The 23,987-nt window shown below is 36.0% G+C and overlaps 1 protein-coding gene across 2 annotated transcripts in view; it reads left to right on the top strand.

Annotated features, from left to right (window-relative positions):
* Window positions 1-23,987, top strand: part of LOC128240702 (uncharacterized) — a 38,212-nt gene that overhangs the window by 1,969 nt on the left and 12,256 nt on the right. The window contains exons 3-10 of one of the 2 annotated variants that reach the window (XM_052957448.1): window positions 1,238-1,402; window positions 3,397-3,536; window positions 6,812-6,976; window positions 12,880-13,073; window positions 14,686-15,378; window positions 18,341-18,498; window positions 20,377-20,464; window positions 23,379-23,489. In XM_052957448.1, coding sequence (XP_052813408.1) covers window positions 1,238-1,402; window positions 3,397-3,536; window positions 6,812-6,976; window positions 12,880-13,073; window positions 14,686-15,378; window positions 18,341-18,498; window positions 20,377-20,464; window positions 23,379-23,489 — 1,714 coding nt within the window. The remainder of the gene's footprint in view (window positions 1-1,237; window positions 1,403-3,396; window positions 3,537-6,811; window positions 6,977-12,879; window positions 13,074-14,685; window positions 15,379-18,340; window positions 18,499-20,376; window positions 20,465-23,378; window positions 23,490-23,987) is intronic. The other variant, XM_052957449.1, reaches the window with a different exon arrangement.

Raw genomic sequence — 23,987 nt, 5'->3', positions numbered from 1 at the left:
AGCAACAATCACGTTTAGGAGATACTTCTGGAATTTAAAGAATTTATAAATGCTCTTTTACACAATTGAAGTGAAATCGTTGGTATTACAAGCAAGGATTTTGAAAAAGTCCTTTACTTAGAAGAAACATTAAGAAACGGACACACATTTTGGAGGGACTCTTTCACCTCAGGAATGGACTCTTGATTGTTGACTGTTGGTTTCCCTCAAGATCTCTGCGAAAATGTGGTGGTGTTGATAATCTAGATTTAAGCTGGTCTGTGATAGCCTTGAGTGGTTGCAGTTTTGTGTTAAAGCTTTAACTGAGGCTATACAGGGCTTTTTCACCAAAAATTGTGAAGAGGCGTAGCCTTTTCATTTTGGGAAATTTTAACGCGTGAAATTCTGCAAATTGGGAAATTTAAATTCGTAAATGTCTCAAAATGGGAAATTTAATTTTATGGACTAATTGGTCTTCAAATAATGTTTAAATTATACAGCATTCTTCTTATGTCAACTTAAAAGATATAAAGAATAAATTGCTCAAACAAATTAATTTTTATTGTAAATTTTTAAAGTAAGATCTTCCTTTTAGGGAAAAATATCTGGGAATTGTGAAAAAAATATCTGGAAATTGGGAAAATATGCCATTTTTCCCAATTGTGAAATAGCCTAATTTCGGCCCCTAGCAAAGAAGGTGAAAAAGCCCTGCTATATGTATGAAACATGGAACACATGATGCAAGAGACATTACACACATCTATAACAAGGCACATAACTCCTAAGGCCTAAAAAAAATTTAATTTTTTTATTAGGCTTTATATAAGAATGTCATTTTCATCATTGGAGAATAGTGTTAAAGTCATCTCATGTATAAGCATTTAAGGTTTTAAACTCCGTATTTAAAAACCAAAAAAAACAACAACAAAAACTCTTTTTTTTAAGTTTTTCAATTTTTTTTTCAAACTGACTATAAAAACGGTAGGGTCGGCGCCTATTCCGTAGGTAGGGTCGGGTAACCCGAACCAAATGTATTTTTTTTTAGGCCTTACTGGTGTACACAGACAGGTGTTTCATGCTTCATTTTACCTGTTATCAAGTGTTTGAAAACACTATAACCTAAGCAAACGTTTTCACACTTGAACATTTCAAGTATCTCATACATTTTGATACATACTAGAAAACAGATTAAAGGAAAATTAAGTACTACGTCAAGTCTGGTATCTTCCACATCTGAGATGGAAAATTTATTTTGCAGGGAACTGAAGACAGTGATGAATATGTGACGGAGGAGGAAGAGACTGCTGAGGAGGAATCTGATGGGGAGGAGAAGGGGGATGGGGGGAAGGGGGATGGGGGGAAGGGGACAGTAAAAAAAGGGGATGGAGACATTGATGGGGAACGACAGAGTGGCGATGGTGAGGTAAGGATTAAAAATTAATGTATATAATGTAATTAATTAGAGTAATCTCTTTCAAATGATTCTTAAATTAAAGAAGTCACAATACAGCTTGGACGGCAATCATGTGATAAATAAAACCCTTCTGATAATCATTCAATCAGTTATGGTTAAATAGTAGAAATGTGACTTTTAACATATTAAGTAAACATATAATTCCAAAAGGCAAAATAGTAGTTCATGCCTTTTTAAATTGAAGTAAAGAAAAAGATAGCTCTATGCTCTGGGGTACCTGTTGTGCAATGTTTAATTGATTTCTTTCAAATTATAATATCATATCAATAGAGATGACACAGAACATTTCCTGATATATATACAACTCTTAAAGCTGCATTCTCACAGATATACTATTTTTTGCAACTTTTTATTTTTTGTCTTTAAAAGAGTGATTTTTGGCGTAAATATCTGCAAACCAATGATAAAAGAGTGCTGGAAAAAAATCAGATCCCAGATTTGCATTCCGTTCGAAAATTAATGTTTTATGGCTTAAACCGTTACAAAAGGTTTAAGAAAATTGCACAAAACATCAATTTTTTAACTTGAATATTAAAATTTGCGATCTAATTTTTTGTCACCAGTCTTGTATTATTGGTTTCCATGGATTTCTTCCAAAAATTTGCTTGTTTCAAGACAAAAAAGCTTTAAACCAATGGTGATAACTCTTGACAAACAAATGCATTATATAAGAGGGTGGTCTACATCAAATCAATCATCATGTTCATTAAGTCAGAGTGCATAATCCATGTAAACAGTCATCGAAATTAGACTTTTGGATGAACAAGCCCGAATTCTTATACTATTGCTTCAGCCTTGGCATCAAATTTTTGAACAAGCCCTGCTATATAAAATTCAGAATTTGAGCAAGCCCGAAAGACATTTTACCAGTGCAGGGCTTGCGGGCTTGTGCTAATTTCGACCACTGCGTAACAGTTTTAACCTCAAATATATTGGGGGTTATTGAGCGCAACATGAATACCAGTAACTGTGGCGAACATAATTGTTTGTCTATTTGAAAGTGGGAGAGCGTTTTTAGATTGAATGCCGTCTGTTCGACACACTGTAATATTGTTTCTTGGATAAATTAATTTCAGCAACACAGTAAAATAATCTAAACATTTTATTCTTCGTTAACAATTTTATAATACCGTTTTACTTAGTGAAATTCTAATAAGAGCTGGTTTAGAAATATGTTTTAAAGTCCCAAAGTAAAGTCCAATGTTGAAGTCTGAAGTCTAAATCTCTGGTCTAAAATCCAAATCAAATCTGATGTAAGAACATGAAACGTTCGTTTATATATGAGAGTTCATCCGGGTAACTTTATTTAACAAAAGCTCCGGTGCTCCGGTGCACGATAAAGTCCTGATTCATATGGAACGGAGTCTGCTCCGAACACCACGTGTCTATTTGCTCCGTTTGGAGTACGTCAATAACTCCGCCTATCTGGCTAATTCTTAAACTTGAATTAAGTTAACTTAAACTTAACAAAATAAACATAACATAACAAAAGCATTTAATTAGAAACTAAATCGTTCACGACAGTAACAGTGTATTTCTCTCATCTTTTTTTGAAGTTGGAAATAACTAATATAATTAAATGGGGCCTTATAATTGTACAAATTATTACTCTAAATTGTGACAAAGGTCAGATTTTTTAAGCAATGTTTTGTTGAAAAGTTGCTATAAATGGGCTTACTATATGACGTAAAGCTATATATATATACTAACATTGGAAAACAGTTAATAACATCATTATGACAAAATGATGGAGGGATATGATGGGAAATTTGTTAACACATTTGTAAAAAGGGAAGTCTTTATTGAGTTGAGTTGTGATTGGGGCTCAGTTGTTGAGAGAACATGAACTGTAGTTAACCATATAGATTTATGGTTGTGAAATTTGGTTAGAAACGTTTATGACATTTCTGAGTTATTGCATGACTCATGCACTATGTATTGAGCAGGAACAGCCAAAGTTAGATGATGATGAAGATCGCCAGAATCCAGCCTATATCCCAAGACGAGGGGCGTTCTATGAGCATGACATGCGACTGGATCCCAATGATAAAAGTGAACCACCTGCTGAGCAGGAGGATAAAAGGTTTGGAAACCTTTTATTTGAGAATAAGGGCTATTCCAGTAAAACATATGTCCCACCCCAGGAAGGCACTTTCAAAATGGACCATCCCCCTTCAGAAGTTTATTTGATGAGAAAAGAACCCCCTTTAGAATATTTTTTGAGCAAATTCGGACCCCCTTGAGAAGTTTATTTTTTTATACGTCTATATGCAAAGATTATTTGCAATTACTCTTTTGTAACTCTTTGATCAGGTGAGCTATATAGGACCTTATAGCTCACCCTAGTTTCTAAGCCAATCATCACCCAGAGATTTTCAAATCTTTGCTCGAATAGGTTTCATATAAGATCACATCTGCATCCAATAAGTTAATTATTATAACTAGGTCAACAGACATGGTGCGCGCCAAATGAACTTCGAGCAGCCAATGGGCACGCTGTATACGGCCTTGTTCGATGATTGGCTTAGAAACTAGGGTGAACTATAAGTCGGTTACAGCTCATGTAATGGAAAATAACAAAACTTATTACTGGGATTTCGCTTGTAATAAATTTTGTTATTTTCCATTAATAAATTTGGTTATTTTCCATTATATGTTTCTTCATATGTTGCTATAAGTGCATATTAAGCCACATGAGGCTGAAACTTTCACCCATGTAATTATATACAACCTTAAAATAACTTGTGGTCGAAATGTTAAGGGGACGAAACATTCGGATTTATAACATTTACGCAATACGTACAAATTATGATTTCTAATAAAATTCTAGACAACTGTTGTCAATTTCAGGGGTCGACACTAACCATTTTTCCAAGGGATCCCGAAGGGACACCAACATTTGAAATCAGGTGTCCCTTCCTGAAATTAGGAGTCCCTTCCACTTTTTACATTTTTTCATTGTTGAGCCTGTTTTAATATTAAATTCAACATCCTTTTACTTTTCAATTTGTAATGCAAGTATAAACCACCATAATTATTATACATGTTTTCAGCAGCATGTAATGACAGGTTAGTAGCACTGAATGGCAGTGAGGTATATTTTGGTCTCTAAGTTGGTAGATTGGGTTCAAAAGCGGGAGAATGTCTAAGTCCCTTTTGTTTTCAGTCAAAAACAGAGATGGATACAATGTAAACAAAAACTTGATGTTGTTACTATTTTTAGATTTTTGGAAAATACGCATAAAATACATCATGGTTCAGGGTCTTGTCAAATGTCGGTGCTTTTCATTAAGAAACTGTAGGAATATTACATCTGGCTTGTGAAAACTCCAATCAATATTTAGTAGAGCTGTTGATAAATCAATCAGACTGCCCAACAGTCGTAGTGCATACTGGAAGAGCAGACGACCAAAAATTGTGTATACATGTTAATTTTCGCGCCAAAAAGTCATAAAATTTTATAAATTTAATTGAATTAATGAATAAAACCCTGCAAATTTTATTTCTGTTATTTTTTATCAAGGCATAAAATATATGTCTTTAAAATTAACAAAGAATATTGATAAGTTGAATGCCAATTAAAAAAGAATGCTGAATGTAGGATGCAGTTCTTTTGTGTCGTAAATGTTACTGTAAATACTCAAAGGTCGCATCATATTATATAAAAGGTATCATCAGAGTTGGCATCTTTTTGGGCGGTTCTGACACATAAGCAAAACAATTCCACATAAGTATTTTACCGATAATAAATCTCTGTCAGCTCTGACCTTGTTTAAAATGTAAACAACAAAACGGAAGCGTTAACCTGCATGCGCCTGTGAAATGACCTGTTTATTTATAGATTCATGACGTAACTATAGTCAAATAGTCAGCTATACTTTCGCTTTGATGAGTCCGATAATGATAATTAATAATATTGTTTTGACATGTGCTGTCAAGAAATTTAGGGAGCCCGAATTTAGGTAATAAATTAATTAAATGCTACTGATTTATTGATATTTAGCGTTTATCAGTCAGAAATTTAAAGTGTCCCGACGGAATACCGGACTTCGAAGTTCAGGTGTCCCTCCTGAAAAACTGGTGTCCTCGGGATCCCGGGACCCCGTTAGTGTCGAACACTGCAATTTGGTATACTTACCACGAAACGTATCCACACATGCGGCGCAACTATTGGTTTCTAGCCAATTTTGTAGGTTGGTCTTCGACCACGACTTTACAAATTCTGGCGCCTCCGCCATCTTGTTGTCAAGGGACGCAACTTCTTCTGATTTCCGGTACCGCGGAACCGACTCGTAATATCGCGAAAATTTGTATCCAAACCAATTCTGTACACGACGTTCGGTAAAATATGTTATATGGATAAAAAAACACCCGGTATTTCACCATCGGGCAGTGAATATAAATGAGCAGATACGGTCAGAAGCAAAAAAGAAAATGACGCCCCCCTATAGAAGCGAAATTGGACTTATCACCACCCCCTACAGTAGCAAATTAAGAAAAAGACCTACCCCCTACAGAAATTTCTTTATTTTGCCGTCCTGGGGTGGGACATATGTTTAACTGGAATAGCCCTAAGTGGTAATCTTTCATTTTAAGAATAATTTGGAAACTTTCATTTCGACGAATAAAAGGGGAAACTTTCATTTCAAGGAATAATAGGGGAAACTTTCATTTCAAGGAATAATAGATGAAATGTTAATTTCAAGGAATAACAGGGGAAACTTTCATTTCAAGGAATTATAGGGCAAACTTTCATTTCAAGGAATAATAGATGAAGTGTTCATTTCAAGGAATCAAGGAAAAATAGGGCAAGCTTTCATTTCAAGGAATGATAGGAGAAACTTTCATTTCAAGGAATCAAGGAATAATAGGGGAAACTTTCATTTCAAAGAATAAAGGGGAAACTTTCATTTCAAGGAATAATCAGGGAAACCTAGATTTCAAGACCAATGATTTATGTTTATAGAACTTTACATTTTACAGGGTTGCGAATTTTACATTTTTTTTCTATTTATTATCAGAGATTGGAAACCAATCAATGATCAAAAACTTGTTTGTCAAATGTTTCATGTACAAATACCCCCTTCCTTTTTTTTGTACAATTACTTATGTTATTTTCATTTATTTGGCATTGATTTAGGAGATTGATAACAAAAATATTTGACTAGCTTAAAAGGAGGGTTAATTTGATTGATGAAAGTTTGGAAAAAGTTGTTGTTGTTGTTTTCGAAAAGACGGTAAAAATGGTAGATGATTTAAGGTAACTGCACACTCAATTTTGTGCAGGAAGAGGTTTTGAAACTGACAGCATGAAGAGATAACTGAGTAGCCATTTACCTTAATGATAATTCTTTTCAGAGCTAAAGGGAAGCTATGGAAAGACGATAGCAAGTGGGGCCATGACAAGTTTGATGCCTACGATCAGGCGCCTAAGTCACGCCAAGAACTCATCGCCATGTACGGTTATGACATTCTACAATCTGATGTCGCACCAGAAGCCCCACCAAGGCTGGGAGGAGGAAGGTATTCAAGTTGATAATGGCATTTTTAGCTTGACTATTCGAAGAATAAGGAGGGCTATGCTACTCGCTCCAGTGTCCAGTTAAAGTTTTAGGGCAAGTTGGTATTTTCACTTATAAGTCCAATACCATCATTCAATTTGCTTAATACTTCACACAGTTGTTTATGGCCATCACATAATGAGGTTAAATAATTCCATATTATCCTTTATACAAATTATGGCCCTTGATTGACTTTGGAACTTAGGTTGAAGTTTTAGGGAAGGTTGGGATATTTACTAATAAGTTCTATACCCTTCATTCAATTGATTTTATACATCACACAGTTGTTCAGGACCATCACACAATGAGGTAACATAACTCCGTATTATCCTTAATACAAGTTATGGCCCCTGATTGACTTAGGAACTAAGGTCAAAGTTTTAGGGCAGGTTCAAGTTGTAGGGCAAGTTGAGATTTTAACATTTATATTTTTACTATTAATAGAAAAGTGGTTGGTATTGAGTAACGTTAGTAATGGTAAAAAAATCGCGAACAAGCAAGGTATATACAATAAAAATGCGGTCGTTGGAAGAAGCCCTCGTTTGAGAACCTGCGTTCCCTTGAGGTCGGACCATATAAATTATACCTACGCTGCATTGAAACCTTATTATGCCGAGGAGTCAAGCAATATACTCAGTCCCAAGTACACAAATCATGCACAAAACCTTATGGCTCCCTCGAGGTAATAATTTCACACTTTTTCGTGAACGCGTGTTCAAAATAAACAAATAATTGCTAGGTATAAAAATTTTCGCAAGTTGTAAAAATTGCAATAACAGTTGAAAGGCAATTTGATAAAGTGTGAAAAACCGTTTAACACTGTTAAGGCATGCATGACCGATATTAGTTGATATGGGCATTTTAGAATTATGAGAAGTAAACTGTGACAAGTTAACTGTTAGAAATTTAAATGAGTAATAAAAATATGAATGAACACTACCAAATCGATCCAACATCGGAATCTCTGAAAAGAAATCCTTCTTGTCACTTTGCTTTGCAATATGGCAATTTTGTAAAAATAAAAATTTCTATTTATTCATTTTTTTGATATTTCTTTTACATTTAATATTAAGAATACATATAGTATACAACACCCTTTGAACATATGAGCGATTTCCACAAAGCAACACATATTCGGTGTCTTTGTTAACAGACGACTTCAAACTTAAAATGCACTGAAATATATTTCATAAAAGATTGGAGAATTGAAATTGGGTCGTTCGAGACATCGGTTTCCTGGAGGTTAAGGCTCGGTCCCCGCCGACCTATAGCGATCGCAGTTTTACTGTATAAAGAGTTGATAGAGACCTTTCATGAGATTGTGTTTTGGGCCCCTAAGTGTTATGGTCATTTTTATTATGCCCCCGAAGGTGGGCATATTAAAATCGCACCGTCCGTCTGTCCGTCCTTCCGTCCGTCCGGCTCTGTAACTTTCCCTTGTATGGACAGATTTTAAAATAACTTGCCACATGTGTTCCACATACCAAGACGACGTGTTGAGTGCAAGACTCGTGTCCCTACCTCAAAGGTCAAGGTCACACTTAGTGTTTATTTACAATGGAGTGCTGCATATAAGGACATAGAGTATAGGTTGTCGTGTCCGGGCTGTAACTTTCTCTTGTATGGACAGATTTTAAAATAACTTGCCACATGTGTTCCACATACCAAGACGACGTGTCGCGTGCAAGACCCGTGTCCCTACCTCAAAGGTCAAGGTCACACTTAGTGTTTATTCACATTGGAGTGCTGCTTTTAAGGACATAGAGTATAGGTTGTCGTGTCCGGGCTGTAACTTTCTCTTGTTTGGACAGATTTTAAAATAACTTGCCACATGTGTTCCACATACCAAGACGACGTGTCGCGTGCAAGACCCGTGTCCCTACCTCAAAGGTCAAGGTCACACTTAGTATTTATTCACAATGGAGTGCTGCATATAAGAAAATAGAGTATAGGTTGTCATGTCCGGGCTGTAACTTTCTCTTGTATGGACAGATTTTAAAATAACTTGCCACATGTGTTCCACATACCAAGACGACGTGTCGCATGCAAGACCCGTGTCCCTAACTCAAAGGTCAAGGTCACACTTAGTGTTTATTCACATTGGAGTGCTGCATATAAGGACATAGAGTATAGGTTGTCGTGTCTGGGCTGTTACTTTCCCTTGTATGGACAGATTTTAAAATCACTTGCTACATGTGTTCCACATACCAAGACGACGTGTCGTGTGCAAGACCCATGTCCCTACCTCTAAGGTGAAAGATACACTAAGTGTTTATTCACAAGGGAATTCTGAATATAAGGACATAACAGTGTAGGTTGGCAGGTATGGGTGGTATTTTTTTATGTTCAGAGTCAATTTAAAATAACTTGCCATATGTATTTGACACGTAAAGGCAAGATCAACTTTTCATGTACTGACCTTGTTCATAGGTCAATGTCACATTCGGGGGCATTCGTCACATACTGTGACAGCTCTTGTTTTATTTATTTTTATTGCTTTTGACAGGCACATACATCATTATTGTATTCACTTCTAAGTCAAAGCGGCTTAGTCGAGTGCAACTCTTGTTTAAAGTGCATTATCTTTGAATTCCCTCTGACAGGCAAAAACAAAGATTAATTCTTTTCTTCTTCAAAAATAAGGAAGAATTTTAAAACTCAGTCACATTTAGACAAGTACATGTATTAAGAATACATTATTTGTCATATTTAGAATGGTTGTTTGAAGTTAGGAAATTAAAATTAGGTGGTTAAATTGGAATTTACCTTTAAAAGAAAGAAGCTTGTTGCTCTATGCAGGGTTCCCGCTGGCGATCGCCATTGTCGCCATTTGCGACAAAATCGCAAAAGTGGCGACAAGTTTTCAGATTTGGCGAATTTATGGCGACAACGTTTTTTTTCTAAAATATTTTCTTAAAATGACGTAAGTGGTGCCCATGCGGCCTGCATGATAATCGATTCTGTCACTGTCATAAATCAAGCGCATCTGCTGGTGCGACAACAAAAATTAATCCAATAATTAGGGCAAGCAGTCACAGCCCAGTCAACACATTGCTAATTATTGCAGAATGTTATTGCTTTCACGGATAAACAATGACATCCTTTAACTGTTATGTCTCTTATTAGCAAAACAATTGTAATATTTAGCTCAACAGCTTTGTTGTTGCGTAATTATCGTGTTAGTTTTAAAAATGCAAATCATAGAATTTTATGTTGTCAGAAAGTCACGTGATATGCAAATTTCGTAATGATGTTTACGCGCTAAAAATACATTTGTTTTTGTTTTTGTCGCAATTTGTAATTGCTATTAATGCAGCATTCTAAGGTTTCAAAAAGTGTCAAAAAGATTAACAGAAATCATTGGGTATGCTTACAAATAAATAGAATTAAACCCAATTTGATAAGGCTTCTAATAATGTGGCTGGAGTAAAGGGTAGGTAGACGAATTTCCATTAGGAAAGTTATGGCCCTAGTTTGACAATGTACATTTGTTTGAGTTTCCATTTATTTTAAATTTATCTCATAATTTCACAATTATATTCTTTAATGCTATGACACTATTGTATGCAGGCATTAGACTGAAATCAACATATTGATGTTTATGTCACATTTTTTGCCATATTTTCATATTTTTAATGCCCCCGAAGGTGGGCATATTAAAATCGCACCGTCCGTCCGTCCGTCCGGATCTATAACTTTCCCTTGTATGGACAGATTTTAAAATAACTTGCCACATGTGTTCCACATACCAAGACGACGTGTGGCGTTCAAGACCCGTGTCCCTACCTCAAAGGTCAAGGTCACACTTAGTGTTTATTCACAATGGAGTGCTGCATATAAGGACATAGAGTATAGGTTGTCGTGTCCGGGCTGTAACTTTCTCTTGTATGGACAGATTTTAAAATAACTTGTCACATGTGTTCCACATACCAAGACGACGTGTCGCGTGCAAGACCCGTGTCCCTACCTCAAAGGTCAAGGTCACACTTAGTGTTTATTTACAATGGAGTGCTGCATATAAGGACATAGAGTATAGGTTGTCGTGTCCGGGCTGTAACTTTCCCTTGTATGGACAGATTTTAAAATAACTTGCCACATTTGTTCCACATACCAAGACGACGTGTCGCATGCAAGACCCGTGTCCCTACCTCAAAGGTCAAGGTCACACTTAGTGTTTATTCACAATGGAGTGCTGCATATAAGGACATAGAGTATAGATTGTCGTGTCCGGGCTGTAACTTTCCCTTGTATGGACAGATTTTAAAATAACTTGCCACATGTGTTCCACATACCAAGACGACGTGTCGCGTGCAAGACCCGTGTCCCTACCTCAAAGGTCAAGGTCACACTTAGTGTTTATTCACATTGGAGTGCTGCATATAAGGATATAGAGTATAGGTTGTCGTGTCCGGGCTGTAACTTTCTCTTGTTTGGACAAATTTTAAAATAACTTGCCATATGTGTTCCACATACCAAGACGACGTGTCGCGTGCAAGACCCATGTCCCTACCTCAAAGGTCAAGGTCACACTTAGTGTTTATTTACAATGGATTGCTGCATATAAGGACATAGAGTAATGGTTGTCATGTCCGGGCTGTAACTTTCCCTTGTATGGACAGATTTTAAAATAACTTGCCACATGTGTTCCACATACCAAGACAACGTGTCGCGTGCAAGACCCGTGTCCCTACCTCAAAGGTCAAGGTCACACTTAGTGTTTATTCACAATGGAGTGCTGCATATAAGGACATAGAGTATAGGTTGTCATGTCCGGGCTGTAACTTTCTCTTGTATGGACAGATTTTAAAATAACTTGCCACATGTGTTCCACATACCAAGACAACGTGTTGCGTGCAAGACCCGTGTCCCTGCCTCAAAGGTCAGGGTCACACATAGTGTTTATTCACAATGGAGTGCTGCATATAAGGACATAGAGTATAGGTTGTCGTGTCCGGGGTGCAACTTTCCCTTGTAAGGACAGATTTTAAAATAACTTGCCACATGTGTTCCACATGCCAAGACGACGTGTCGCGTGCAAGACCCGTGTCCCTACCTCAAAGGTCAAGGTCACACTTAGTGTTTATTCACAATGGAGTGCTGCATATAAGGACATAGAGTTTAGGTTGTCGGTCGTGTCAGGGCTGTTACTTTCCCTTGTATGGACAGATTTTAAAATCACTTGCTACATGTGTTCCACATACGAAGACGACGTGTCGTGTGCAAGACCCATGTCCCTACCTCTAAGGTGAAAGATACACTAAGTGTTTATTCACAAGGGAATTCTGAATATAAGGACATAACAGTGTAGGTTGTCAAGTATGGGTGGTATTTTTTTATGTTCAGAGGCAATTTAAAATAACTTGCCATATGTATTTGACACGTAAAGGCAAGATCAACTTTTCATGTACTGACCTTGTTCATAGGTCAATGTCACATTCGGGGGCATTCGTCACATACTGTGACAGCTCTTGTTTTATTTATATACTAGTCCATATACAATGTATTTTGTCAATAGAATAACAACTTGCTAATATCTTGTGCTTCATTTACAACAGAATGTTATGTTTATGCACGACAATGTGCTAATTAAATGCAATTTAAGGCTCTTAAAATGCTTAAACCCCATGAGCTTGAGGGGGCTTTGCCGCCTTAGCCCCCACAAGGGCGCTGCCCTGGACCCGTAAGGGGGCCTTTCGCGGCCACCTTAACCCCCCCACGAAAAAGTGGCGACAACTTTTTAGTACCCAGGGGGAACCCTGCTATGTCGTCAGTTTCTGCCCTGTGATTAACAGGTTTTGATAGATAGTGCAAAGATTATAGATAAACGGATGAGGTTTTAAAACAATCCTTTTTTGGCCGTACCAGACGAGGTGGGAGAGACAGAAAGCAGCAGTTTCAAGACTTCCTTCCCGAGGATGGAAACCGTCGCTCTAGTTACGGGAACCCTGGACGTGGTCGTTATGGAAATGACAACATTGAGGATGACAGAGGACCAAGGTCTTCTAAGTCGGACAGTTATGTGAGAGGTGGAAGAGGGGGTGGTCGAGGATTTGGTAGAGGTAGGATAACAATACCCGGTATTCATTATTGAGGGTATTCTTTTCTTGTTATATAGGCCTGCCCTACCATGGGTATAAATGGATGGGTATTATTGTGGTCTGACTGTAGTCGAAATTAAAACAAGCCCGCAAGCCCTGCACTGGTTATATGTCTTCCGGGCTTGTCCAAATTCTGAATAATATATAGCAGGCCTTTGAAATTTGATGCCAAGCAAGAGTATAAGAATTCGGGCTTGATAATCCTAAAGTCTAATTTTGATGACTGGTTTGACAGCATTCACTAAGTGGTCACGCTCTGACTCAAGAAGCTGTTTCTGATTATCACTGAATGGAAACAATATGTGTATGGGCATAATATCTTGGCCAAGCCATCAATTACCGGCCATGTCACACCATATATTTTAATAATAATTGCCCTTAAATTACACAAAACTTTAAAACAGTGGCAATGTGACACTCATGTTCCTTTTGGGCGGAATTTTGACATTTTTGGATTGTTTAAATTTGGGAAGGGTTTGATATTCACAAAGCATCTAGTTAAAAAATCACATAATAATCATTTACTACTGTTTATTATTGTTAACTGGGGATGTGACCTTGCAGAATAGGCGAAAACAAAAAAATGAAAAAGGTTGTCTTAAAGCTGCACTCTCACAGTTATAGTGTTTTTGCAATTTTTTTTATATTTTGTCTTGGAAAGAGCAAATTTTTGCTTAAATATTTGCAAACCAATGAAAAATGATTGCTGACAAAAGATCAGATCGCAGATATTCATTTTTCTGTTTGAAAATGTTTTATGGATTAAACATCAATTTTTGAACTCAAATATAAAAATCTGAGACCTAATTTTTTGTCAGCTGCCCTATAAAACTGGTTTCCATGGATTTTTGTAGAAATTGGCTGGTTCAAAGACAAAAAATAAAAAAGTTGTCAAAACGTTCAATCTGTGAGAGTGCAGCTTTAAAAAAACATCATATAAGTCATATTCAACAGTAATAATATAGCGTACCAATTTTATATTAAATAATCAAGTATATGTTAGTTAACCCTTTGCATGCTGGGTAAATTGTCGTCTGCTCAAAAATGTCGTCTGTTTTATTCTAAATTTCTTTCAATTTACTTAAAACTTTTGGGATATATTGACTTGAGTGGCAAACAGCTTGGAACCTGACCAGGCGCCGAGTTACTCGGTGTCTGGTCTGGTTCCAAGCTGTTTGCAAAGCCTTTAAAATCGCCATCAGCAGCCTAACGGTTAAAGTCAATTGTAGTCCATATATTAACTATTTCAATATATGTAAAGTAGTATAATTTCAAAATCACAACTTCATTTTGCCTAATACTCGCTTCGCTTTTTAAAAAATAAGGACTTTCAAACATTGAATAGTATGAGGGAAGAGTGTCAAATTCTTTTAGTCTTGGACTTGTTTTATTTTGAACACTATGTTAATGGCTCTGTTGACTACCAGCATCACATTGTCACACATGTCCATATTTGTTTTATTGAAATGCATTTTATGCCAGAAAAAATAATAATTGCAATAATCAAGATGTGAAGTTTGCGAGGTAAAAGGGGTTCCCATCACATTTGATACATTGTTTTCTTAATTTACAGGTGGTTCAAACCAGCGAAGAAACTACTCGGACTTGAAGGATGACAGACCCCAGAGATCAAGGACTTATTCTGATAATGAAAGAGACATTTCGCAGCAATCGACTTATGGAAATAGAGATAATTATGGAAATAGAGATAATTATGGAAATAGAGATAACTTCAGAAATAGAGATAATTATGGAAATAAGGATAGCTATGGAAATAGGGAAAATGACATAAATCGAGAATCCAATTATGGCAATAGAGACCAGAAATATGGAAATAAAGAATCACATCATGGAAATCGAGAAACTGGTTATGGAAATAGAGGTAGCTACGGAAATCGAGATAATAATGAAAACAGAAATAACGCCAATAAAAGAGAAGGGTTTGGAAAAAGAGACAGTTATGGGGACAGAAATGTGGACTCTAGTGACAGAGGTGGCAGGGAAAGGTCTGAAAGGGGCTTTGGGAGAGGGAGAGGGGGAAGGGGTGGAGGAAGGGGCCAGCCTAGGGATGAGACCAATGAAAGCCCTGGAAAGCCTGCTGCGCAGGGTCAACGGACAGCCGAGTTTGACAGGCAAAGTAGTACTGGTGGGGTTCAAGGAGCACATGAAAAGGACTGGCCCAAAGTTGATCGTCAACACAGCGGAGGCTCAGGAAGGGATACAGAACAGAATCAAGGCCCTGTTTCTAGGGAAAACAAAAGTTCAGGTAATTATTTGAAGTACTGATTTTGGTATGAAGTAAAATAATATTTACTGTTCATTGTTCTAAGGGTATTAAATTTCATATTTTGTTTCTTAGGTTTAATCATTGTTGTAGGACAAGTAATTTTCTGTTCTTTATTTGGTTATTGTCACCTTCTGGCCATAACATTAAGTATTACGCAAACTTGCGTTGCTCAAAACTCCAAGGTTTGTTTTCCGCTGCACTTTAAACAAGTTTGTGACATCATCCATTTTTTTTTTTGTACTCTATATGGGTTATAAGACTGTTTTCCATACTTTATTTCTACTAACTGTCCAATGTTTGAAGAATGGACAGTCATTGTTCAAATAAAGGTAGGGCTTCCATTAAGAATTTGAAACTGGAAGTATGAACTTCCTGTCCATCAATTTTGGAAGTTTCTCACTGAAAATTGGAATTTTAAGTCTTCCGAATACAGTATCTTTTTTTCACTTTTTTCAACTAGTATGTTAAAAATAAAATAATATGCAATTATGACTTGCAAAATTAACAGCCTTATGTTATAATAATTCAATTTACTGAAAATCTGTTTGACAATAAAAGTAATATTGACACTGGTTTTGATATTTTGAACTTCCAAGCTTTCAACTTTGAAAGTTTTCTTCAAAATTATGGAAGTATTTGTACTTCCAAGGAATCAATGTTGGATGTTTTAACCCATTTCTAGATAGTAATATATACTTCTCAACTTTCTTTTACGGATGCCCTGAATTATAATGGTCAGTAGAAATAGCAGTATGGTGTGTTTAACATGCTAAAGAATCAAGATGTGTGTTATACAAATTGCACTATTTTGAAGAAAAATAAGTTGACCAGTGTTCTGCCAAGGATTGAAAAAGATGGGGCCGAATGGCCCAGCAGTCATGAAAATTAGGGGCCATTTTCAAAAGTGAAGGGCCATGACCTTTGCCAGGGGAAAAATGAAAACTTGTAAATGAAAGTGTTTAATTTAACCATTATATACATGGTGTAACATCCACATGCATGTCTTGTTAATGTTGATTTTAAAGTTTTTACATTCAGAAGTAGTGAGTGCATGACTTTTCTTATGTTTTAAACAAATAGTGCATTTCATAGATTGAGTTTGTTCATCAAACAACAACCAGGAAAAGTCGGAGAGCCATCTTTTCTGGAATGACCTTGTTTCACTTTTTTTTCTTGTCAGATGGATTTGCAGACGTTTTAGCATCGCAGTTATCTACCGGCAATGTATTAGAATTTTCTGCTAATATGCAGTCAGTTTCGCTTATTGAACTGTTTGGGGGAGTAATGTCTTCCGCAGTATTAATATTGCTGTCCAATATATTTGCTTTGTGTTTCTTCGCTTCAGGAACAGTGAAGAAATCAAACATAGTTTGAGTTGTTTTCTTTTTCTCTGCCATAATGATAACATTGAATTTATTAAAAAAAATATGCTACCCCTCGCGATTGGATAGTTACACGTATACGGACCAACGAAAATCGTTGTTTTATCGAATGAACGCTGTGCTGTAAAACTTCTGAAAAATTAATCGATTAAATCAAAACGGCTCTTCGAAAATTTGATTAAGTCAAAAAGGCTTTTCGAAAAACGGGCGCGCCGATCGGCCCGTCTACAGGTATTTCTTTGCGCCATCCCAATTTTTTCTGCGCCAATGGCGCAAGGGCGCGTCCTTGGCAGAACACTGGTTGACCCACCCTTTTTATCTAGCATGAATTGTTAACTTTACATCAAGTGAAAAAAAGGCCTCGGTTGTGCACCTCTTGCTTTGTTTCTCGCTGCACTTAGTAAAACCAGACAGGGGTTTTCCTAACGATTTGACTTTCACTTGCCCCAGGGGCAAGTCAATTTGAACATCTACTTGCCCCCTGTAAAATTTGGTTGCCCGATCTTTGCAAATGTTTATATGTATACAATTTTAATCAATCTGTATTAAAGGCAATGATATCTATTAATAAACACAAAGAATAACTTTTAACAGATCTTAACTGCTACATTTTGTTTTCAAACGAGCATCATCCAGCCATGGCCTCACTGTCACTTCTGGTTTTTTGCATTTTCTATCTTTTCATTTTTACAATGACCTTGCGATTCTTCATGAGCCTTTAAAGAGTCTTTTCGAAAGAAGTATGAACCCGTAACAAAAGAACCAACATCATCATATTTCGTGCAAACTTTACATTTCAAGAGATGATTTTCGTACTCTAACCATTTAAATTCGTTTAACCAGGAAGATTGAAAGATTCTCTTTGTACTATCTTTTTCATATTTACTTTTTCTTTCATTATCGGTAGTTTTCGGCTTAGGTTTTGGTTTACTTTTAGAGAAAATTGAGAAAAAGGTGTTCAGTTTCGCCCAGTTCGTCTCCGTCCGCCATCTTGCCAAGGCTGACGAACGCTATACGTTACGATTCATTTGATTGACGTTTTAAAATCCAATAACCAATCAAAATTGGTTTAACTTATGCTTGTTAGGAAATATTTTAACCCAAAGAAAAATAAAATAAAACTACCGGAAAGCGTTCACTACGAAAGCTCACTTGCCCAGCGGGCTACCTGCTTTGAAAAATCACTTGCCCGCGGCGATTTTAACCCGGCGCGGGCAAGCGGGCGTCCGCTTAAGAAAACCCCTGCCAGAGTTATGTCCCTTGAATTAGCATAAATTGCCATTAATTGGATTGGTGTTGCTTAAAACTCCAAAACTACTTCACCAAGAGTCAAGAAATATTGGCAGAGTATTATTTAGATGATGTAGTTGCACATAGCATTTAGAATTTCACTTAGTTTGTGGAACTCATAATTTTGTAGCACATTTTTGGAAAATGGACTAAATAATGGCTCTTCCTTTTGTAACAAACGCAACATATAGGGGCATCCGTGTCCTATGGACACATTACTAGTTGTTCATTTATATGGGTATTATATAATTAATTTGATTACATTTCAGCTCCAACTCAACAAGAGAGTGTAGGTCAGAGGTTTGCAAATGTGGACAGACCACCTGCTAGAACATATGAGAAACCGTCTCCCAAGTCCTACTATACACTATCGGCCACTGACGATGAAAAGCTGATGGATGAAGATTATGGGCCAGGTGGAATACAGGTTTGTTTGTTTAGCTTGTCTGTATTTCAAAGGTAAAAAGTTTTGTCACAGTCTTGTGAATGTTTGCAACATCAGTGTTAAGAAGAGAGAAATAGTATAAGCCTCATAGTTTTCTTTTTTAGGCCTAAAAAAAATAAATACATTTGGTTCGGGTTACCCGACCCTACCTACGCAAAAGGCGCCGACCCTACCGTTTTTATAGTCAGTTTGAAAAAAAAAATGAAAAACTTAAAAAAAAAAATATATATTATTTTTTATTTTTTTTGGGGGGGGGGGGGTTAAATATGGAGTTTAAAACCTTAAATGCTTATACAGGAGATAACTTTAACACTATTCTCCAATGATGAAAATGACATTCTTATATAAAGCCTAGTTTTATTTTTTTTTAAAAACAACAAAAAAAACCTACCTACCCTACCTATTTTTGAAAAGGATGTACCCCTAACCAAACAAATTTTTTTTAGGCCCTATTCTGTGTACACTATTTGTTTTGCATAATTTACATGTTCTTTGTTTCAATGCATAATGAATGCATTACATATTTGGTCCTCGTTAATTTTGAGTATGCTCAAATTTATAGAACAAAACTAATTGTAAATATTTCATCGAAATATATCAGGGCTTCCGTTAAAGGATGTTTGGAAGTATATTCCTCCCTAGAAATGGGTTAAAACTTCCAAAATTGAACCGTTGAAAGTACAAAAACTTCCATAATTTTGAAGAAAACTTCCAAGGCTGAAAGCTTGGAAGTTCAAAATATCAAAACTTTTTGTCAATATTACTTTTGTGGTCACAATTTCAATCAGTTTAACTGTTTTAAGTAATAGAAATTTTTATAAATAAGTAAGTCTGTGAATTTGGCAAGTTTAAGTTGCAAATTATTTAATTTTTAATATACTTGTTGAAAAATAGCTGAAAAAGATTTTGTATTCTGGACACTTAAACTTCCACATTTCAGTGAAAAACTTCCAAAATTGAATGTCAGGAAGTTCATAATTCCAGTTTAAAATTCTTAATGGAACCCCTGATGTATATTGTTTAAACCAACATCAGTGTGCAATCTTGGATCTTAGGTATACATTACTCTACACAAGTTTTCTCTGGGTATTCCAGTTTCCCCAAAGTACTCTTGCATTGGTCAACGAGAATGTCACTTAGGCTTATTTAACATGATTTCTTCACAATTGGGGTAAAATAAATCCATTTTATAAATGCCGTTTATAACAAAGCCTTAACCTTTTCTTATAACTTAACTTTGGATTTGTATTCACTAACTTATTGTGTCTTGAGTTTAAGAACTGGGTTCACTTTTTACTTTTACCTTTTACCAATGGTCCAGTATATTTAAAAACCTATTAGACCTGACCTCAACTGAACTAGGCCAAAGTAAAACATACAAATAGGTGTTTAAAAATTAATTACATACAAAGTCATACCACAAACATTGTTAGTCCACTCCAGACCATCTATCAGCTAGTGAATGTGGTCAATCCCTAGAGCCTCAGACTTACAAAACAGGATTCTTAAATGTTTCAAAATATTACTAATTTTGACGAAATGTATACATGTATGCTTGATTGTAGAAGAAAATACACTGTCTTTGCTTCTGTAATAGCATCAGACACAAGAGGTTTGTGAATATTGGCACTGGGGAAGTGATTACTAACAAGCTCAAGTTCAGACTAAAGTGGTAAAACTGCAAAAGTTTATTTCATTGTATTTAAATGTAATGTTCCTTCTATTTGAGTATTTAGGTTAAATTTAGATAACTACTTAAAGCCAAGAATAATTTTTGTAAAAAAGGAAATTAGAAGTTCTTTGTATTTGTAACAAAAATGTTTGTAATAAAAATAAAAAAGTCTGAAATATGTGTTACAGGACCTCAATGTGACGGTTACTGGGGACAGGAGGAGTTTCAACAAAGAAGTTAAACCGACCGGGGAGACTGGTAGGAGAGAACAACATGGTAAGACCTGAGTGTAAAGCACTTCAAAACCTGTAACTCGGACCAGAAAATAGACATATTCAGATTTCCCTTTCAGATGGTGTTATTAAATTGGCAGATATGGATTTTTAAGTTAATTTTGCAATCAAAACATACAGTACACTCAACAAGTTAGACCCACTTTCCTCACTCACTCCGAGGGATAAAGTTGATGATCGCGGACTTCCTCCGAGGGTAAAACTGTTGCCCTCGCTAAAATCCCACCGAGTTGCTCCAAGTGGCTGGTTTACGGCCGTGTTTAATATGAACGATAGCGTTGAAAATCGTCCAATTTTATGACCCCGCGGCAGAACTCCATGTCAAATCAGATAAACAAGAAATCATTCTTGTTCAGAAGTTATTTGTTTTTTATGCTTATGTACATTGTAAATCGTACAAGATTCTAACCAGCGTTTAATTTGTATTTGTGTCCGTAAACGCAATTAAATATTGTCTTGACTTGTTAATAGTCAACATTGAATCATTGATGCATTGCCACTAATTGTATTGCATCATAAAACAGCTGACATGTTACACGATTCTGCACCATGACCTCTGACATCACACGCGTGATCAATACAGTTTAGGAATATACTATTAATTATTGGTGGTTAAAAATAGCTTTGATGTTTTAGGGAATATTCCACAGAAAACGAGGCAAGAAGGCCTTCAACAATGCGCTCTGAACTTTGAACATGTGTTTGAACTCCTGATTTTCGGAAAATGTGTAAGAAGTAACCGAGCCTTTTTGGGAAATGTGTTTATCAATGAATTCAGTCATTAGTAAAAAACATGTATAAGATGCATGTGCAAATAGTGAAATACGACTGCATCCTTGTGGTAAGCTAACTTCATATAAAACGGGCAGAGGAAAAAGAATAATATCAATTTACTGGAGCCGTCATACAATGTAATCAGTGTACAAAATTCGGACTGGAATCCACTAGCCCATTCGGGCTACCAGATAGGAATTTTTACAAACCTAAACCCAATTTCACTAGCCCAAACTTAATCACTATAAAGTATCACACGTTCGGAATAATTTTTGGAAGTTTAAATACGATTACGCAATGATTCTGATCATCTAACCAAGCACGCTCATACAGATTCAATAAATGTTCCCCAATCTAAACAATTGTCAAAATTAAATTATAGTCATAACGTATAATAGTATAGTCATCAAAAGGTTAGTAACTAAAGTTTTCAAAAAGGTAATCAAAATAGAGAAATATTTTCTGAACATATCATTTATTTAAAGGAATGAATTATGCATGTACTTTTAAGTTCTGTTATCCAATGCTTCCTTGTCAAATCCAATATCCACCAGCGATTGTGCAATGACATGTTTCCGTTTTCAACTTTCAGTTTCTCTTTCAAGTTTCGGAAGTTGCAACAAAATGTTCGGATGTTTATGTTGCCAATATTCCTATAATTGTTCTTTACAATAAATCATAAAATGGCAAAGCAATTCAAAGTTGTAAAATAGAACCTTACTGCACTGTACACTGACAACGAGTTAACTTTGTCAAACAGTTCTCCTTTCACTTTGATTAAATTTGTCAGGAAGTAAACGGGCTCCTGTTTCCTGTGCATTTAACTTTTGTAGAATGATTATTTTCTGTCCGCATTAAAAAAAGTATATTATTCTTTTTATTTTAGCTAATAAATAAAATATATTTAAACGAAATAAATAAAATATCAATGTTCATAGTGTTATTTTAGCATTGTTGATTTTCATAGCCATCGTAGTTGTCGAAAACTGTCGACGTTATCCGTTCATTTACATAATGGGCGGAGTTATTGATGTCATAGAGTTTGACTGCTGCTAACAGACACAGATACTCGTTAGAAACTGATCGATAATTTCTTGTCACTTCGGGCATTAATTAATTTTGACATGTGTTTATGTTCATTGATTGAATTAGTTTTGACATGTGTTTATGTTCATTGATTAAATAAACAAACATTCAGCATATGGCTTGAGCCCTAAATCGTAGAGCAATTAGCTTTTTATCATCGTAAATTTAGGCGAATCTGACTTCGCCTTTGTCAAGGCAACTTCGTCGCTCCAGTCGCCTTGAAGGACGCACTCTTAAATAATAAGGCTTTGCGTATAAAAAACACAATGCATTATTTAATTGACATGTTTTTTTTAAAATCACATTTGGAAAAAACAGTAGCCTGGTCGGGCTAGTTTCTGAGGAAAATCTAGATGAAATATGGTTGCCTCGGGCTTTTGGGCTACCGTGAATTTCAAATACTGTGTAATCGATTGAAATTTTTAATAAAAAAAATAAGTTTAGCGTAGATTCTTATCAAGTGTCTGCAGAGTTACGCGGAGTTTACCTCTGCGAGGTACGTTTTTCGTGCGTTGAGTGTACTGTACTATGATAACCTTACAGGAGGCAGGTTTTCGAGGAAATGGAAAATAAACAGTTATTATTATGTCGCTTCATAATCTTGTTTTTGAAATTTTTATATCTTTTATATGAAGTTTTAAAACACTTTACCAACTTTCAACTCGTAAAAACAGAACCTGATATTGGGCAAACAATTGAATTGAATCGCAAATGCTAAATAATCCCACAAGGGAAAACATGGCAAGTTTAAATCCTCGAATTTTTAGATAAAAATAACTAAAAATGGGGCCAAATGTTCACTTTTAATGAAAGTTGTATATGCTGTTCACCATCAAGACAAACACTAGTACAGATGTGTTTGAATGCAGTATTTTTTTAATCCTATGGGCTCTGGCCCCATTTACAAAAAGACGGTTGGAAAACATTGCTGTACCCATGACAGGTAAAACGAGTTAGTGGATTTAAAATAAGCATTCATGAACTAGCTGTTCTTTATTGAGTCAAACATTACATCTGTCTTGGGTATATTTGTACAGGTCCTGCACCAAAACACCAGCCTAGTCTACCACCGAGGCTACAACAGCAGCAGGAAAGAAATAAACGTCAGAAACAACAGCAACAACAACAACAAGTACAGCAACAAGCAGGTTATTTATCCTTCATTATTCTATGTATAAAGGATTGAATGTTTTGAGTGTTGGGTTCATATCTGTATTGAGGATTGAATGTTTTGAGTGTTGGGTTCATGGCTGTATAAAGGATAGAATGTTTTGAGTGTTGGGTTCATGGCTGTATGAAGGATAGAATGTTTTGAGTGTTGGGTTCATGGCTGTATGAAGGATAGAATGTTTTGAGTGTTGGGTTCATGGCTGTATGAAGGATAGAATGTTTTGAGTGTTGGGTTCATGGCTGTATAAAGGATAGAATGTTTTGAGTGTTGGGTTCATATCTGTATTGAGGATTGAATGTTTTGAGTGTTGGGTTCATGGCTGTATTGAGGATAGAATGTTTTGAGTGTTGGGTTCATGGCTGTATAAAGGATAGAATGTTTTGAGTGTTGGGTTCATATCTGTATTGAGGATTGAATGTTTTGAGTGTTGGGTTCATGGCTGTATAAAGGATAGAATGTTTTGAGTGTTGGGTTC

Source organism: Mya arenaria, chromosome 7, assembly GCF_026914265.1.
Source record: "Mya arenaria isolate MELC-2E11 chromosome 7, ASM2691426v1".
Lineage (NCBI taxonomy): Eukaryota > Metazoa > Mollusca > Bivalvia > Myida > Myidae > Mya > Mya arenaria.
This window is presented reverse-complemented; position numbering and strand designations above follow the sequence as displayed.